This window comes from Microcaecilia unicolor, chromosome 4 (assembly GCF_901765095.1).
Source record: "Microcaecilia unicolor chromosome 4, aMicUni1.1, whole genome shotgun sequence".
Classification (NCBI taxonomy): Eukaryota; Metazoa; Chordata; class Amphibia; order Gymnophiona; family Siphonopidae; genus Microcaecilia; species Microcaecilia unicolor.
This window is the reverse complement of record NC_044034.1, coordinates 255,667,140-255,685,248: the sequence shown is the minus strand read 5'-3', so window position 1 is coordinate 255,685,248 and position 18,109 is coordinate 255,667,140. Positions and strand designations below refer to the sequence as shown.

Here is an 18,109-nt window from a genome sequence, read left to right as displayed (position 1 = left end):
ATAAATGTGCCCGGTTAGCGCCATGTGTTGTAAAATAAAAATTATTTTCCGACACGCGAATCGGACGCATGTAAAAAATGGAATTAACGCCCTGGCCACGCGGTAGCTGGGTGGTAGTTCCAAACTGGCATGCATTGGATGCACTTAGGCGCCTATGCGGCTTAGTAAAAGGGTCCCTAAGAGGCTTTCCCGGTGTCATACAGAGCTGCAGAGGAAATTGAACCTGGTTTTCCAGGATCTCAACCCACTGCTGACCATTAGGCAGTAGTGGGAATCAAACCCAATTCCGCAGGTCTGCAATCTGCTACTCTAACCATTAGGCCTTGAAATCTTCAGACACTATCATCCAAAGGTCTCTCTCCTAATCTATGCATGTCAATTTCTCACCCCCTAACTCATATTGCTCTTTTGGATTCCTACACCCCAATTCTTCTCATTTTTGTAGATCTCTTCTCATGTTGTCCACTCCCTCTGGAGAACTCACTTTGTTACAAATCTTGGTGTCATCTGCAAAAAAGGCAAACTTTTCCTTTTAATCCTTCAGCAATGTTGCTCACAATATGTTAAACAGAATCAAACCCAGTACCGAACCCTGAGGCACTCCACTACTTACTTTTCTATCCTCTGAGTAGACTCCATTTACCACTATCTTCTGCCGTCTGTCAGTCAACCAGTTCCCAATTCAATTCACCACTTTATGTCCTAACTTTAGCCTGCTGAGTTTATTTATGAACTTCCTGTTAGGGACCGTGTGTCAAAGGTCTTATTAAAATCCAACTAGACTACATCCAGCGCATGTCCACTATCCAATTTTCTGGTCAACTAGTCAAAGAAATCGATCAGATTTGTTTGGCACAATTTTCTTTTCGTGAAAGCATGTTGCCTCAGATCTTGTATCCTGTTGGATGCCAGGAAACTCACTATCCTTTCCTTGAGCAGCACCTCCATTATCTTTCCAACCACTGAAGTAAAACTTACCAGCCTAAAGTTTCCCACTTCTTCTCTGTCTCCACTTTTGTGAAGAAGGACCACATACACTCTTCTCTAATCCTGCTGAACATCCCCAAATGCCAAGTATGTATTAAACAAATCTTTAAGTGAACCCACCAGAGCATCTTTGAGTTTCTTCAAGATTCTGGGATGGACCTCATTTAGCCCCACAGCTTTGTCCACTTTCAGTTCTTCAAGTTGTTCATAAATACTTTCTTCTGTAAACGGTGTAATATCAACTTCATTTTCATGAGTAGCAACTCATGATCAATAAAGTCATATGCAGAAGCCAAGTCAAGTGACACAGTCAAAATCAAATCTCCAAAGTCCACAGTCTCTTTAGTTTCACTCAAAAATTCAGCCAGTGCTGTTTCAGTACTATAAAACATCTGATATGCAAATTTCTAAGGTTGCAAACAGCACGAGACTTAACAAATTCAGTCAACTGCTCCAAAATTACTTCTCTACAGCCTTCATTAATGCACATTGATTAGAAGTGCACATGCTAACCGATTAGTGTTGAACACATATACTTTCTACCCCGACCTGCCCCCAGTGCTATAAAACTAAAACTATTTTTTAGTACATGACAAGTGTGCACAGAGGCCAGAATTACCACGGGATACCTGAGCGTGTCCCACGGTAAGGCACTTTAAGCTTACCGCACGATTTAGTGCTTACCGCAGCTTAGCAAAAGGATTCTTATACATTTTCTTCTGCCATATGTGAACCAGTAGGGGAAATATATACTTGGTATTCATATATGAGGTAATGTTATAAATGTTTGATGTACAATATAGCAAATCTCAATAAAAAAAATAAACAAATAAATATATTACTACTACTACTACTACTACTATTTAGCATTTCTATAGCGTTACAAGGCATACGCAGAGCTGCACAAACATAGAAGAAAGACAGTCCCTGCTCACAGAGCTTACAATCTAATAGACAAAAAATAAATAAAGTAAGCAAATCAAATCAATTAATGTGAACGGGAAGGAAGAGAGGAGGGTAGGTGGAGGCGAGTGGTTACAAGTGGTTACGAGTCAAAAGCAATGTTAAAGAGGTGGGCTTTCAGTCTAGATTTAAAGGTGGCCAAGGATGGGGCAAGACGTAGGGGCTCAGGAAGTTTATTCCAGGCGTAGGGTGCAGCGAGACAGAAGGCGCGAAGTCTGGAGTTGGCAGTAGTGGAGAAGGGAACAGATAAGAAGGATTTATCCATGAAGCGGAGTGCACGGGAAGGGGTGTAGGGAAGGACGAGTGTGGAGAGATACTGGGGAGCAGCAGAGTGAATACATTTATAGGTTAGTAGAAGAAGTTTGAACAGGATGCGAAAACGGATAGGGAGCCAGTGAAGGGTCTTGAGGAGGGGGTAGTATGAGTAAAGCAACCCTGGCGGAAGATGAGACGGGCAACAGAGTTTTGAACCGACTGGAGAGGGGAGAGGTGACTAAGTGGGAGGCCAGCAAGAAGCAGATTGCAGTAGTCTAAACGAGAGGTGACAAGGGTGTGGATGAGGGTTTTGGTAGAGTGCTCGGAAAGAAAGGGGCGGATTTTACGGATGTTGTAAAGAAAGAAACGACAGGTCTTGGCGGTCTGCTGGATATGAGCAGAGAAGGAGAGAGAAGAGTCAAAGATGACCCCAAGGTTTCGAGCTGAGGAGACAGGGAGAATGAGAGAGCCATCAACAGAAATAGAAAACGGGGGGAGCGGGGAGGTGGGTTTGGGGGGGAAAATGAGAAGCTCGGTTTTGGTCATATTTAATTTCAGGTGGCGTTGAGACATCCAGGCAGCAATGTCAGACAAGCACGCTGAAGCTTTGGTTTGGATGCAAGGTGAGATATCAGGGGTAGAAAGGTAGATTTGGGAGTCATCAGCATAGAGATGGTAGGAAAAGCCATGGGATGAGATTAATGAACCAAGGGAAGAAGTGTAGATAGAAAAGAGGAGGGGACCAAGAACAGAACCCTGAGGTACGCCGACAGGCAGAGGGATAGAAGTAGAAGAGGATCCACCAGAGTGAACACTAAAGGTACGGAGGGAGAGGTAGGAAGAGAACCAGGAAAGGACAGAGCCCTGGAATCCAAGTGAGGACAGGGTATCGAGAAGTATGCTGTGATCTACAGTGTCAAAAGCAGCGGACAGATCAAGAAGAATGAGGATGGAATATTGACCTCTGGATTTAGCCAGTAATAGGTCATTGGAGACTTTAGTAAGCGCAGTTTCGGTTGAATGGAGAGGGCGAAAACCAGATTGTAATGGGTCAAGAATAGCATGTGAGGAGAGAAAATCAAGGCAGCGGCGGTGAACAGCACGCTCAAGTAATTTGGAGAGAAAAGGAAGGAGGGAGATGGGTCGGTAATTAGAGGGACAAGTAGGGTTGAGTGAAGGCTTCTTAAGGAGAGGTGTGACCACAGCATGTTTAAAGGCAGCAGGGACAGTTGCAGTGGAAAGTGAGAGGTTGAGAATGTGACAGATAAAAGGAATAATAGTAGGAGAGATGGCATTAAGAAGGTGGGTGGGAATGGGATGAGAGGAACAGGTGGTACATTTTGAGGAAGAAAGGAGAACTGTAGTTTCCTCAATAGTAACTTCAGGAAAGGAGGAAAGGGAATGAGGGGAAGGAGAGAGAGGGGAACGGACTAGTGGAGTGAGAGCTGGTGAGGTAGAGAAAGCAAGGTTTATCTTTTGAACCTTGTTGTGAAAGAATTCAGCAAGGGTCTGAGGAGATAATGAAGGGGGAGTTGGGGGAGGGGGCACCTTGAGGAGAGAGTTCAATGTGGTGAAGAGAAGTCGAGGATTAGAGCCAAGAGATTGGTCAGTTGGATATAATAATCCTGTTTGGCACGTAAAAGAGCAGATTGGAAGGAGGTCAGCATGAACTTAAAGTGTAAGAAATCAACAAGGGCCCGAGATTTCCGCCAGAGGCATTCGGCGGAGCGGGTACAGGAACGTAGGTAGCGGATATTAGAAGTCAGCCAAGGTTGGGGTTTTGTACGCCTTACAGGGCGGGTCATCAAAGGTGCAAGAGTGTCTAAGGCAGAGGATAGAGTATTGTTGTAAGAAGAAACAGCCTCGTTGACAGACGTGGATGGTGCCACAGTAAAGAGGAGTTTGAAACATGGGAGGATAGAGATGAAGGGTCAATATCGTGAAGATTCCTAGATAAATTAGATAGGATAGGACGGGACTGGGAGGGAGGAGAATTAAGTGTGAAAGTTATAAGATGGTGATCAGAGGAGGGATGATCAGAGGCAAGGAAACTAGAAGGTGAACAGTTGGAGGAGAAGATGACAACTATGCAATATTCAAAAACTTTATTATTATAGTTCAAAAACTTATACTAAAACAAAATCCAAATATTAAATCTCCTGCTTTTAGTAATGCTGTAAACATGACAATCTGTTGCATATACTCATATCATAACAATTAATGACTACAACCCTGCTGTAATACAAGAACATATGTCCAGCTCAGTATCTATAATAATGTGTACTTATCTCAGCGGTCATCCAGTAATTCTTTTACTAGGAAGTCCTCAGTGATGTGCATCGCTGAGATTACATCAGAAATGGTCACATATCACTAGACATGCTCCTTCAAATATCATCTTCAATTGAGCAGTCATTCAAAAAATACAAATAGTCCCAAAAGAAAATCTTGTATGCAGTGGGGCGCCGATGAGCTAAATTAATCCGTAGAAGGACAAGACACAATGCTGAGACTTGAACCACCAAATATGCAACCAAATCCAACACAGCCCGTGTTTCGCTCCAAATAGCATCATCAGGGGTCAGATGCCTTATAATACTTCATAGACCATCAGGCAGTCAAAGACTCCGTCTCAGGCTCACATACCGCAGGGCAGGTCTACCAAAATATGCCAGCGAATGTGTGACCATTTCTGATATAACCTAGGAAAAGAATTAGTGGATGACCAATAAAATAAAACAAATGTGTGGAATGAACCAAGTCATGTCTGTTAATGAAGAAGTCTAAAATTGACCTTCAAATCAGCCATATTTTTTCCTTTTATTTTTCAACTCCCTATTACTTTTTATTGACTGATTATTAAGACATTCTGTGGCACACTAGCCTGCTAATAATCGAACTAGAAAAACGCCCAAGTTCCGACCTTGTTGTTAGGGGGTGCAGTGGACTTCAGGCAGGTGGGCCCAGGCCCATCCCCCCTACCTGTTACAATTGTGCTGCTTAATGCTTAGTCATCCAACCCCCCCAAACCCACTGTACCCACATGTAGGTGCCCCCCTTCACCCCTTAGGGCTATAGTAATGGTGTAGACTTGTGGGCAGTGGGTTTTGAGGGGGATTTGGGGGGCTCAACACACAAGGGAAGGGTGCTATGCACCTGGGAGCTCTTTTACCTTTTTTTTTGTTTTTGTAAAAGTGCCCCCTAGGGTGCCCGGTTGGTGTCCTGGCATGTGAGGGGGACCAGTGCACTACGAATCCTGGCCCCTCCCATGAACAAATGCCTTTGATTTATTCGTTTTTGAGCCGGGCGCTTTCATTTTCCATTATCGCTGAAAAGCAAAAACGCCCAGCTCACAAATTGTCGAATAAAACATGGACGTCTATTTTTTTCGAAAATACGGTTCGGTCCGCCCCTTCATGGACCCGTTCTCGGAGATAAACGCCCATGGAGATAGACGTTTTTGTTCGATTATGCCCCTCCTCGTCTTTCTTGAGTAGCTAGCATCAAATGAACACAGCCAATATACTTAAGATAAATCCAAAGCCACTGGCCATCAACAATAGAAAGTGCCAACTTCATGGGATATAACTTTTTCTACAAAATGAAAGTATCCTTACTATTTCTGTGTTCTGGCACTATTTTACTAACAGCTACTTGTACATACTATTGTGTTCAGTTAGAGATAATTTTTTTCTAGTTTATCAATCAGAAGGTATAAATCTCACTTGATCCATGTCCATCATTTCATCCTTACATATTGTTTCCTTAATACTTATAGTACCTTCAAGTGCCATTACCTTACTCCAGCTCCACTTCCTGGCTCATTCCCTAACAGGATCAAGACCAGGAAGTTGTACCATATTATGGTATTAATGGTACTTCAAGATGTCATGAAGTGTTGTAAGGATGCATCTAAGTTAAATGTCACATTTTGGTGGAACTCTGTTTGATTTACAGGTATGAGGCCATTGTGGCTGAGCAGGCAGGCCGTTATAACAAATTCTGGGAACTTTTACTAAGCTGCGTAAGGCTCTACGAGTGCCCAACATGTGCCAAAATGGAGTTACCACCTGGCTACCACGTGGCTCTTGCAGTGATTTCAGTTTTGGCGCACATCCGATGAGCACAGCCGAAAAGCACGGCCAAAAAATAATTTTTATTTTCGGATGCACATATCGGGCATGCTCCAAATGGCATTTGGTGCGCATAGGTCATTACCGCCCGGTTACTGCATGAGACTTTACCACTAGGTCAATGGCTGGCAGTAAAGTCGCAGACCCAAAATGTATGCGTGGCAATTTTGATTTTGCCACACGTCCATTTTCGGCAAAAATTTAAAAAAAAAGGGGGGGTTTATAGGTGTGCTGAAAAATGATTCTGCATGCGCCCAGAACACGCAACTACACTACCGCAGGGCATTTTTCAGCACGCCGTTGTAAAAGGGCCCTCTGTGATACTTGGGCATCTCTTTGCTCTTACTTGGGTATTGTTGAATGACATTCATGCTCTCTGACAATGTATGCAGCTACATGTTCTGGGTGGGAGGAGGGGCAATGTTTGCTTTGCATTTCACATTTGAATGTTTTCTTTTATTGTAAATGCAAAATCCTCATAAAGGTGTGAACATAAAAAAAATACTTATAGTACCTTAGGCTACAGATGTATGTTCCAGAGTCACCAATTCTTGCAGGTGAAAACCAAAGGGTGTTAGGATCATTACTGCTGTTGTCAAGCTCTATTAACTTCTTATTTTCATGTTGTCGGAACCATTTGACTTGATTATAAGTTGATTGGTTGAATATATAGCCTGAGCTTTGGACTGATGACTGTGGTAAAATGCATTGCAAGTAAAATTGTTCTTCATTTAATGCACGGTATTTCAAATGTGGTTTTCCATCTGAACAACCTGAAAAAAACAATCACAACAATAAGTCAATGCTATCCCTGATTATCAATAATCAACTGTACAGAAGCTATACACAAGCAGGGGCAATTCCAATCATGATCTGTTGGGGCTTCGTGAACCAGGATATACCACTCTGGTGCTATACTCAGACCCAGAAAGGGAAGAATTGAGAAAATAGTTTTTGTACTATAGACAGAAGCATCCTGAACCAGAATCATGCCCTGTATAACACACTCAACAGAGACACCACCCCATCCATTGTGCTCAACAAGCAGGGGCGGCAATGAACAGGGAACAATTTATATGCCCCTATCTCTCTTGCACCCTATATGGCCACACCTTTCACACAACTCCTGATTATTTCTAGGATAAGCAGCATAAAATCTGTTTTACTCTTTTGGGATCTTTTCAGGTACTTGTGACATAGATTGGCCATTGTTGGAAACAAGATACTGGGCTTGATGGACCTTCATGAACCTTTGGTCTGTCCCAATATGGCAATGCTTATATTCTTATGAAAGATCATCACTGGTTACGGGTCTTTTATCATCTTCAATTTAAAACTTTGTTTCTGGCTTTTAAATCTTTTTACATTTTTATATCTTTCCTCACTGACCATTCCATATTCCTCATCACGGGTATTACGTTCTATTAATGACCATCACATGGTTGTTCCAGGGCCTCCTTTAGCTCAATTAGAAAGTACACATCATAGTGCTTTTTTCTTCACATCACCATATTTGTTGAACTTGAAGCGGTGCAAAGAAAAGCTACAAAAATGGTATGGGATTTGCATTACAAGACGTATGAGGAAAGACTTGCTGACCTGAACATGTATACCCTGGAGGAAAGGAGAAACAGGGGTGATATGATACAGACATTCAAATATTTGAAAGGTATTAATCTGCATGCGAACCTTTTCCAGAGATGGGAAGGTGGTAGAACTAGAGGACATGAAATGAGATTGAAGGGGGGCAGACTCAAGAAAAATGTCAGGAACTATTTTTTCATGGAGAGAGTGGTGGATACTTGGAATGCCCTCCCGCGGGAGGTGGTGGAGATAAAAACGGTAACAGAATTCAAAAATGCGTGGGATAAACAAAGGAATCCTGTTCAGAAGTAAGGATCCTCAGAAGCTTAGTGGAGATTGGTTGGCAGAGCCAGTGGGTGAGAGGCGGGGCTAGTGCTGGGCAGACTTCTACGGTCTGTGCCCTGAAAATGGCAGATACAAATCAAGGTCAGGTATACACATAAAGTAGCACATATGAGTTTATCTTGGGCAGACTGGATGGACCGTACAGGTCTTTCTCTGCCGTCATCTACTATGACTATGACTATCCATACGTAGTGAATCTAATTTAAAGAAATTTAAGGCACTTCTGAAGGCATGGTGGCTTAAACAGGTGTATCCCAGTGGGTGAGGTGGCTGTTTTGGGCACCAGGATATGGAAGAGGGTGTGTATGACTACCAGTTTTACTGAATTTTATTTTTAATTGTATGTTTATCTTGTATGCATGTTTTACTTTCCTATTTGATTATTGCAGTTCTTTTTTTTTTTTTTTTTGCTTTTTATTTTTACCTGTAAAGTACTTTGTTCTGTTTCTTAGTTAAAGCGGTATATCAAGTCATAAATTTTCTGACTAAACAACTGTACTGAGGATACGCCTTGTAACTGAGCATGCCATGTGTAGAAAGAATTTTGAATATAGAGGGTGATAGAGCAAGAAAAGAAAAAAAAAGTAATCCCTGAACATTTATGAAAACTAACACTCCTTTTTAATACAGAACTGATTGTATCATTATAAATTATTAGTGTATATATATATATATATATATATATATATATATATATATATATATATATATATATATATAGATAGATAGTGGGCAGGAGATAGAACATCCATGTAGAACATTCAGGAATAGATAAACGAAGTAGAAAAGTATTGTTTTGCAGTCACATTCTACAACCTAGAGTGCCTTTGAGTAGGCATTTAGAAGTCATGCTATTCTACAGTGGAAATCCACCAAATTGGCCTTGCTGCATCTGAGTGAAATTCTGCTTTAAATAATTTGGAATTTTCAGATTTGATGAAATTGCTTGACAAAACTGTTTGAAGAAGTTCATAAATGTTTATGGACCCTGTTTACTAAGCAGCGTTATGGGTGCCTTATAGTTTTTAATGTGCGTTAACCATGTACACGCATTAACCATGTACGTGCCTATAATATCCCTATAGGCGCCTACATGGTTAGTGTACGCGCTAAGTGTAGATACGCTAAAAACACTGACACACCTTAGTAAACAGGGCCCTATAAATGGCACCACGAAATGTTATTTACTTGATTTGTGAAAGTGGAAACCATAGAGGGGCATTTTTGACAAGTCGTGTAAATCAGACTTGGGACGTCCTGCTCAAAACATCCCTCCCCCTCCCAAAAAATGTCTATCTCACAGCCAATTTCAAACAAGAAAAATGTCTGGATTTTCTGTTTGAAAATGGCTGTGAGATGGATGTTTTTGTGCTAAGAAAGTCCAAAATGAATAACCATTTTCCAAAATGAAATGTCCAACTTATGAATGGCATAAAGCCAGGGATAGAGATGTCTCTCTGGCATCATTTTGAGAAAAATGGCCACACAGATATCCAGGCAGAGCAGAGGAGTTGTCTAGTGATTAGAGTAGTGGAAATTAAACCAAGAGACCCAGGTTCAAATCCCACTTTAACTCTTTTATTTTGTAATTGTGAGCCCTTCAGTAAGAGAAAAATACCTACTATACCTGTAAACCACTTCAATAGTCTTCAGGCTTGCAGGTGACATATATTTAGGCATTGAATATCCAGTTTATTTCTAGCCAGTTTAAAGTTACCTGGCTAAGTCGATATTCGAAGCTAGCTAGTTAATTTTAAACAGGCTAAAGATATACCAGTTATTTAAGCGGCCTAATGTGGCCGTTTACAAAAGCCGGGTATGGATTCAATATTCGGGGACACCTGGCTAAATCGTGCAATATAGCCGGATATCTCCTGGGCACTAACCAGGAATATTCAGTGGGAGATAACCGGCTATCCCAAGCTGAACATCGACGGATAGTCGATTAAATGGTTTTGAATATCGAAGGGGGGTGAGGGCTGAGTTTTAATGAAGAAGTCTTACAAGAATTCCTTCCGAAGGGATTTTGGATCTGCACCCAAACTTGGGCACCATGGGGCCGATATTCAGACCGTGGGAGTTAGCCTGGCTAATTACTGCAATCACTGCTAAACCTGAATATTTAATGTTGGGCCATTTCCGGTGGCCGGCATTGAATATCTGGTTTATTTTTGGCCAGTTAGAATATAACCGGCTATGTTGATATTCAGACTTAGCCGGTTATCATCTAACCAGTAAAAGATATCCCTCATATTCACAAGGCCAAATATATTCACTAAAGTGGGGCGGATAACCAGTTACGTCAGCCAATATAACCAGCTATCTGCTAGCTGCTAACCAGTGATATTCAGCAGGAGATAGCCGGATATCCCCGCTGAATATCGTCGGATAGCCAGTTATGGGGCATTTAACCAGCCAGTTAAATGCATTTGAATATCGGATGGCATATATAGAATCTGTAGGTATATGATTAAAAGTGAGTCCTGTCCATACTCCACTCAGACTCCGCCTATGTGCATACCCACCTGCAAAATACACACAATAACATACATGCCTATTTACAGAATAGCGCTTAGGCAGAATTTGTATATATATATGAGCCTATATACACACATACGCATGTATATATTATTATTCTAATTACTTATGTAATTAGCATATAACTGGCATTACATCCTTTAAAGAATTGCCCTTAATATTTATTTATTTATTTATTTATTTATTTATTTATTTATTTTTATTTAGAACATTTATATCCCACAGATTCCCACCATGGTGGGCTCTATGTGGCTAACAACATGAAAAGAACATCATACTAATTCAAGGTCAGAACAGAGAATAAGGGACATCTTGGGAGGGGAGCAAACAACAGGAGGTACAAACAAGGGCCGCCAACACTATGCAAATTTAAACAAATGTGTAACAGTCACCATACAATTTTTTAAGAACTTGCTGTAGACTCTACCCCAGAGCTTCCACAAGAAAGCACAAGCTAAACGTATGTATTTATTTTATAACAATAAAAAATCCAGTAACATCTTACCAGCTAACGCTGACTCTGTAAACTTGGTCCCTGCGATTGCCAGGATAAAAAAACAATGTGCAATGAGCAGTTCTTTTTTCATTCTCCAAATTTGCCCGACAGTTTTCCTGTGCAGGATAAAAGCTGAAAAATGATATTTTCCATGAAACCTTTTTTTTTTTTTTACTATGAAAAGGAACACGTTCTGACATCAAGTACAAAATGTGACTGTGAATTGTAAAGTATCTGGGAACAACTGTTACTCAAAATATTTCACAATCCTGTGGCAAAGATTGCTAAAGTATTTCATAATAAAGCATCGTGTTTTTACTTTTTTTTCTCGCATGGCAAATGAAAATCTGTTACCCCCCTATTCTATCTAATCTTCAATCTTGAAGTGTGTGTCAGTTTCAATTAATTTATTGGAGGACATTACTGCCCCTTCACAGTGCATGAGAGATTTGCTACTTCATATCACCAACACCCAGTCTTCATCTCAGTCAGATTCTGACTACAGTTTCTGTGGTTTTCCAAACCACATGTACAGATCAGTGAGAAAAGGAAGGAAAGGGCCTCTTGTTAAATAGGTAAATTAAATGCAGCCTTTTTATTCCACGGATAAAACAAAAACAACAATGCTCTCAGTTTAAAAAAAACTGGCTTTTTGTCTTATTTGAATGCTATTAGTTACAGCATTCTCCAGAAGGGAAAAAAAGAGTCAAATTTCTAGTGTAATACCCCATGATATGGGTATTACTAGAAAATACAGTGTTAGACTCTTCCAGAAGCCCTGCTAGTGGGCTGGAGAGTTGGGATGTCCCCGGGTGGGAGGAAGCTCAGCCCAAGGGGAGTGGTATTGGAATAAGTAGTAGAAAGAAAATGTTTCCCTGTGGAGAGTGACAGCAGGAGTGGAGTTTGAGTTTAATAAAAGAGTTTGGGGAGAGGTACAAGAGGTCTTTGATTGTCTGTACCCCTGCCAGGACCCTTGGAAATATTGGCTATAGACAGCATTTGAAATAAGTAAAGCCATTTGAGGAGCGTAATAATTTTAAATAACTGGATCCTCCCAGCATCAAAAGTGAGAAGGGTTGCCATCCTCACAATACCCCATATTGACTGAATTGAAGAATATAACATTCAGCTTATATATAATACATTACCCAGATTCCATGGTACAGTTATATCTAGATGAAAGCTTGATGACCACTAGATGTGGTAATGTCTCCTAAAGTCTTGAATCCTCAAATGAATGCTACTGCTCATTCAACCCATTCCTCGTAGAAATACCTCTGCTCATTCTACTGGAAAATCTGATCTCCCACTCCTCCTTAGTGGACAAAGGGCAGTGCCTTGGACTTACTATAATTCAGTTTTAAGTACAAGAATGCTTCCATGTGGTCCACCATTGCCAAGTCATTACATAGTGATTGTCTAAATTCAGTACAATGGATCACGATATCATCAGCAAATACTACAATCTTAAACAGTCCTCTCCCATATCAGCTTCTGGGACCTCTCATTCTCCCTTAAGTGAAGCAATAATGTTCCAACCTTTGCAGAAACACAAGGAAGGATATCGCAGATCCCTGCCTGATTCCTCTTTGCAAGGGAAAAGTTCAACAGGCATCCATTTAGTGTCACCGATGCAGTAGAGGTGGAATACAAGGCCGGCACTGCCAAGAGACAGAACCCACTTAACCTGAACCAAGGCAGCACATGTAGAATGCATGCTCAATTCACCCTATCAAACACTTTCTCTGTGTTGAAACTAACCACTAGTGAGACAATCTTTTTTCTCTAGCAGAACATGTAAGACTGAATATCAGTCCCAAAATGAAGCCCACCAATTCCTTCGCTATTAGCTGTGGCAGAAAGGCCATGGGGGTAATTCTATAACTGAGTGTCACAATTTAGGTGCCTAGATGCAGCACGTTGAGCACTTATTCTATAACAGCATCTGGGCACCAAGATTTCGTCATAGAATACTAGAATAAATCGGCATCAACGTGCCTACATTTATGCCCTCCCTCTTATGCAATGTCAAGAGCAGGCATAAATGTGTGTATCTAAATGTGGCATGTTAACACATAATTTACAGTATTCTGTAAGTTATATATGTAAATATTGATCCCACCTATGCTCCTCCCCCATGACCTTCCCCCTTATATTTACACACTGAGCAAGTTGTGCCATGTCGTTTATAGAATAGTGCTGAGCACTCACTGGGCATTTACGTGCACAAGTATACATGTACCCAAATAAGAGTTAGTATTGTATAAATTTAAACTCAGGTTATAAAATAATGGGACATGAGTCTATTTCATAGAATCTTGTCTAAGATCTTGATAGCAAAATTCAATAGTGACATGGATTTATATTGGTCTGGACTGCGGCCCTTCCCATTTTTAGGAATCACAATAATAAGTGTTTTGTTCATTTCAAAAGGGAGTTAAGTCCTATTTATAGCAGAGTGAAAGACAGAAAATAATGGGATGGGGATCAAATCAGTAAGGATAATTGTAAAACTCTAGTAAGTCCATCAGGACCTGGTGTCTTATGTAAAGGAGTACCTTTAACAATGCCCTGGATGTTTTATGCTGCCAATTGAGGATTTCATTCTTTCATTTGGGCCTCTATTAGTTTAGGTACGTGACAGAAAAATGTTTTTTAAGCTTGTAAAACTGTTTTAATTAATTCTTGAAGTGTATTTCTCTAGTTTGGCCAGCAGGTGGTGCATGTTTATGTTTCAAAGCTGCTACAGTACCAAGGCTATTTTCTTTGTTTAAGCCTTTTGGAAAGGCAGTCTGCAGTATAATTTCAAAGATTGTTCTTCTGGACTCTGATTGGCCCAGGAGATCATTTTGATTTGGATTTTACTGGCTTTTTCCTCAGTATTAGCCAGGAAGAAAAGAGAGTATGATCTCTTTGCTGAGGCTCAGTGAATTATATTTCCTGATTTCCCCAGGTATTTTTTAGAAAGTAAACAAATGTTTAAATAGTTTCATAATTGAACCATATTTCAGTTACCTGTTATTGTTTGCTGATTGCACCTTTTATGTTTCCACTTCAGTTTTGAAGACAATAAACAATTTTCAGTTTGTTGACTCTGCTGTCTAGACTGATAAAGAATCCTTGTGGTTTGTGTGTTGGGTCTGTAAGTGCTTTCTGGGAACCGTGGGACCACTGGGAGTGTGGCCTCAGTAACATAGAAATCACTGGGTATAATCTGAGAGCAGGAAACTCACTCACAGATGGTTGTGACCCAGTTGGTGGGAGGAGGATGCTAGTGTAGAGCACAAGCAGCAGGTGCAGGTGGATCTGAGCTGTGCTAGAGATAGACCCTTTAAGTGGCCACGGGGAAACCCCAGGTGGGTGGCTAGGTGTTTCGTGACACTGTGATACAAAACACCTATATGATTCCCGTAGGATTTGAGAATCACTCTCTTTAATATTCTCCATTAAGTATCAAACATAGAAAATTATTATGAAGTATTACCTATTGATAATAAAATCCAGATTATCACCTTACTAACCATACTGTTAATCTCTGCCATTTACAAGGTCCAAGTATAAAAAGGATGCTATCTCAAAGGGAGAGTCTGGTGTGCAATAAATGAGCATATTTAAACAGTTATTAACCATTGAAAACTATCCTTACTATATAACAGTGATATATTGCTACATTTTTAACTGATTTGGTTTTTACTGGCATGATTTTGCTATTTCATAAAGCTTATATTTTAAGTTTTCCTCATGAATATCCTCTAACCAATTAAAATGATGGTACCTTAAATATGACTACTTATTGCCACATATAGAGAGATATTATGACACCTCAGATTCAAGCTATATCTCATTTCTCAATGTAGCAACCCTAGAGTATTTAAAGGTGAGACTTAACAAAGGTCTTTCTGAAATCCAACGTCTTCTTTACATATACTTTATCCAAAAAGATAAGAAGGACACGAGGAACTCCACTTTTGTTAAAATACAATAGCAGATTACTTAAACCACATCCTGCTGCAATGAATCTTATAATGACAAACAAGACATTAACAGATGAACAACTTAAACTACAACACATAAATATAAACAATAAACATACAAATGCTGGTTTGTCTTCATATGCATAGTTCAACAGAAAACATCACAATGTCATTGAAACAGATACCAAATAAAAAAAGCAGAAGCCTCTGAAATTACTTTACCTATGAGGTTTGTGAAATCATTTGTCAGCTGTGGTTAGAACTGGCTTCACATTTCAGGTCTATCTGCTTCCTTTACAGGAACACAGCTCTCAAATACTAACCCTCCCTTCCTCAGCTTAATATAATCATTTTGTAAGGTTTCTTTTGCTGTGAAAAAGATGAGCAACCTTAAAAGGCCAAGATTTCCCTTGTTCATATCGAAAAACCTGGTTGACTCAGTAGCCTGCAACACAGGTATATTTTTGAAAGGAAAAAGATAAGACGTCTTATCAAACAGACCTTTGCTTTTAAAGAGAATATACTGCTCTAATTTGCAATGTTTTGCAAGTATAACAAAATTTGAAGTTTTAAGTATTATAATTACAAAATAAAAAGAATAAATAAACCATAAAAATCACTATTAAACATTAGTGATTACACGTACTGGCTCTATGGCAAATTCATTTCTTCTAGGATTAGACAGCTAAAAAAACAACAATGAAACCCTTAACTGAACAATACACTTTGTAATCACAGCTCTTCAATTTATATGTCAAATTGTATCTCAATCATGTTGTAAATGCTTATATTCATCTCTTCACCTACTGTTTTGTTCCCAGACTTTGTCAAGGGTATTGACAAGGTCCTCAGGACTCAACTCATTTTATATACTTTTGACATTTCTCTTTCACTTATCACCTGCTGGATATGCAATTAAAAATAGTTTAGAGGTGATTCAAGATGGCGCCCAAGCAGGACGTGTAGCAAAGACGCTCCCAAAAAGAAAATTTTTCTTCGACGATTTTCCTAGTTAAACATGCCAAAAAGGAAAGGGAAGCTAAGGGGACCACCCCTCCCGAAGCAAATCCCTACCTTGCCTGGGCAGCAGTCATTGACTACATTTCTGGTATCGACTCCGACCTCGGACGTATCCGCTAGCGGAGCAGGGAAGAGCTCCGCTCAGGAGAGCGAATTTTCGCTTAGTCCGTTAGGACCTGTGACCCCGACGCTTTCGCACGCACCTGGAGGAACTGTACCGAATCCCGAGACTAGTGGGGCTTCGAAGGAGTGGCCTTCCCCAGAAGCGATAGCGGAGGCCAGAGAGATCTTGTGGCTAGCTGAGGGAGTCCAGCGAACGCCAGAAATGCCAACAGGGGAGGCTACTGGGGTATTGCCTGAAACAACTACGCCAGAAGAAGTTTCTGCTTGCGTATTGGCGATACAACCCTTAGTCAAGCCCCAAGAGGTGTCGCTGGAATCGATTTGGACAGCATTGGAATCGCTTCACAAGGTCTGTACCTCTTTCATAACGTTATCCTTGAACAATTCTTCTCAGATAAAATCTCTTAAAAGACAAATGGAGGGAGTAATAATAAAGCAAACTGACCTAGAGACGCAAATTGGGAAAATATCTCAACAACAAGTTCATATTGTAGGAGATTGTGCCTCTATACAAAGAAAAATAGAGAATATGGAAAATTTATCAAGAAATCTAAACCTACGATTCCTAAACTTTCCAAAATCTCAATTTGTGGCCCCGAAGGATATGTTTGCTAAGTTTCTTAAAGAAATATACAATTATTCAGATCAAACACTCCCTCCTCTTCAAAAGATTTACTATTTGGAAAAGAAACCTCCTTTACCTCAAGTTATTTCTAAACAGGACATTCCTCCTGAAACGCTGGATTTGACAAACTTTTTGGAGCAGTCTGTGGATAATACAGAAACCAGAGCGACATTGATTGTATCTTTTGTCTTCTTACAAGATAAAGAATCTTTATTGAGACTTTATTTTAAAAAAATTTATCCTGAGTATAAAGGAAGCAAAGTCTCTGTGTTCCCAGACATTGCTCGTTGGACTCAGCAAAGGCGGAAAAAGTTCCTAGATATGAGGCAAGAGTCTTTAAATGTTGGAGCAGTTTTCCAATTACGATTTCCTTGCAAGTGTATTTTGATATTCAAGGAAAAAAAAATATATATTCTTTGAACCTGAACAATTAAGGTCATTCCTTGATATGAAGAAAAACCAATGCTAATTCCATCTCTGGTTTATGGTTCTGTAAATTAAGGAGTACCACTGCTTGTTTTTCCTTAAACTTTAAGTTAATAGCACCAAACTTCCTTTGGTTTAATCAATCTTGAATCCCACTCCTTCTCTTTATGGTGGACTGTTGTAACCAGATTGTAGAGATGTTTTCTATATATATTATATTCTTTAGTGTATTTGTGTTTATATCTGGTGTATCTTTTCAAAGATGTATTCTTTGTATTATCACTAAAACAATAAATAAACAAATTAAAAAAATAAAAATAAAAAAAAAATAGTTTAAAAAATAGTATTTAAAAAACAGTTTTAAAGATTTCCAAACTTTCTGATTATAAAATGGACTGTTTAAATAAATATGTTTTTAAAAGACTAATAATTGAGTTTATTGCAGACAGCTAGATGAAAGCTTGCAGTAATGCCTTCTAAAGTATTATTTCCTGTTATGAATGCCACTTATTAAGGCTGAAGTGCTGTTAATTTAGTTCCAGCAAATTTTGTGTTCTTTAATGTCAGTTTTGCTCATTCCTTGATGATGGTACTCTGATTAGTTTGAAATTTGTCATGGGTACAAAGAATGTATGGTCAT

The 18,109-nt window shown here is 39.8% G+C and overlaps 1 protein-coding gene across 1 annotated transcript in view; it reads right to left on the bottom strand.

The window, feature by feature from the left end:
- The window catches only part of IL18RAP (interleukin 18 receptor accessory protein), a 62,011-nt gene extending 50,547 nt beyond the window's left edge, over nucleotides 1–11,464 (bottom strand). The window contains exons 1-2 of the mRNA XM_030199549.1: nucleotides 11,311–11,464; nucleotides 6,853–7,111 (exon numbers count right to left, since the gene is read on the bottom strand). Coding sequence (XP_030055409.1) covers nucleotides 6,853–7,111; nucleotides 11,311–11,392 — 341 coding nt within the window. The 5' untranslated portion in view covers nucleotides 11,393–11,464. The remainder of the gene's footprint in view (nucleotides 1–6,852; nucleotides 7,112–11,310) is intronic.
- Nucleotides 11,465–18,109: the final 6,645 nt, after the last annotated feature.